This window comes from Capricornis sumatraensis, chromosome 9, assembly GCF_032405125.1.
Source record: "Capricornis sumatraensis isolate serow.1 chromosome 9, serow.2, whole genome shotgun sequence".
Classification (NCBI taxonomy): Eukaryota; Metazoa; Chordata; class Mammalia; order Artiodactyla; family Bovidae; genus Capricornis; species Capricornis sumatraensis.
Genome location: NC_091077.1, coordinates 11110363 through 11112225, shown reverse-complemented (window position 1 = coordinate 11112225; position 1863 = coordinate 11110363). Strand labels below are relative to the sequence as shown.

General features: G+C 41.4%; 1 protein-coding gene across 1 annotated transcript; it reads right to left on the bottom strand.

The window, feature by feature from the left end:
- Positions 1 to 1113, bottom strand: LOC138085839 (olfactory receptor-like protein OLF4). The gene has a single exon (XM_068980418.1). It carries the CDS (start codon positions 1111 to 1113, stop codon positions 1 to 3), a length of 1113 nt encoding a protein of 370 aa, XP_068836519.1.
- Positions 1114 to 1863: the final 750 nt, after the last annotated feature.

Sequence of the window (1863 nt, the reverse complement as noted above, 5' to 3'; positions counted from 1 at the left end):
CTACTGACTCTGAGACTTTGAGATCTGAAATCTTGGGCACTTCTCCAAATCCAGAATAATTAACATTTTTAGACTTGCCATCACAAAGAATCTTTTCAGAGCCCCCTTTAAGTCTTTGTTTCTCAGACTGTAGATAAAGGGGTTCAGCATGGGTGTGACCACAGTGTACATCACTGAGGCTGTTGCACTTGAGTGTGAGCTGTGGGTAGCAGCAGAGCTAAGGTACACTCCTAGGCTCGTACAAAAGAATAAGGAGACGACTGAGAGGTGAGATGCACAGGTGGAAAATGCTTTATACTTTCCCTGAACTGATGAGATTCTGCATATACAGGAAACTATTTTTGAGTAAGAATAAAGGATACCAGCCAGGGGACCACCACCCAGAAGCACAACTGTAAGATACATTACCATATTATTAAGAAAGGTGTCAGAACAAGCAAGTTGGGTTATCTGACTGAGGTCACAAAAAAAGTTAGGGATTTCCACAACAGTGCAAAAAGAAAGCTGTAACAAAATTAAACTTTGTAATGAGGAATTCAGGACACTGATGGTCCAGGACACCAGAACCAGCAGAAAGCAGAGCCTAGGGTTCATAATGACCATGTAGTGCAGGGGGTGACAGATGGCCACAAAGCGGTCATAGGCCATCACTGTGAGGAGGAAGATGTCCAATACTGCAGACAGTAGGAAAAAATAAATTTGTGTGATGCAGGCTTCATAGGTAATAACTTTGCTCTGGGTCTGGACATTCCTCAACATCTTTGGGATAGTGGTAGAGGTGAAACAGATGTCTACAAAGGACAGATTGGTGAGAAAGAAGTACATGGGGGTGTGTAGGTGGGCATCTGAGCTGACTGCCAGGATGATGAGCAGGTTTCCAAACACGGTGATCAGGTACATGGAGAGGAAAAGTCCAAATATGAGGGGCTGCTGTTCTGGTTCCTGTGAGAATCCCAGAAGAAGAAACTCTGAAATTTTGGTATCATTCCCCAGTTCCATGTAGTAGAGGTGACTGCCTGGAAACAAACAAACAAACAAAAGAAAAACAAATGACATGACTAGTTTTATCTGAAATTGGCATTGTAGCAACATTGAAATTCTACAATTTTGCATTCAAAAAATTAAAATCCATATTTTTTGTATGAAAATTTCTCCTTCAAGAGATCCCCTGTGCTATCTCTGAGTACCAACTTCTGGCCCATATCCAGCCTCCTCCCCAAATGGTCATGTATTGGGGAGTTTAGATGAGAAATTCTGCCATGTTTTTGGGGAATATAAATTGAGGACTGACCTACTTCTAGATAAAGAGCATACTATACTGAGAGATAGTTGCTATGAAGAAAGAGATCTAGCATGAAGAAGAAAGTTAATGTGGGTATTATGCTTTATTTTCTTGGGCTCCAAAATCACTGTGGATGGTGACTGCACCATGGAATTAAGGGATGCTTGCTCCTTGGAAGAAAAGCTATGACAAACTTAGATCGCATATTAAAAAAGCAGAGACATCACTTTGCTGACAAAGTTTCCTTATGGTCAAAACTATGGTTTCTCCAGTAACCATGTACAGATGTGAGTTTGACTATAAAAAAGGCTGAATGCCAAATAATAGATATTTTTGAACTGTGGTATTGGAGAAGACTCTTGAGAGTCCTTTGGACTGCAAGATCAAACCAGTCAATCCTAAAGGAAGTAATCTCTGAATATTCATTGGAAGGACTGATGCTGAAGCTGAAACTCCAATCCTTTGGCTATCTGATACAAAGAGCTGACTCTGCAAAAAACCCGGATGCTGGGAAAGATTGAGGGCAGGAAGAGGAGAGGGCCACAGAAGATAAGATGGTTGGATGGCATCACCTGACTCAA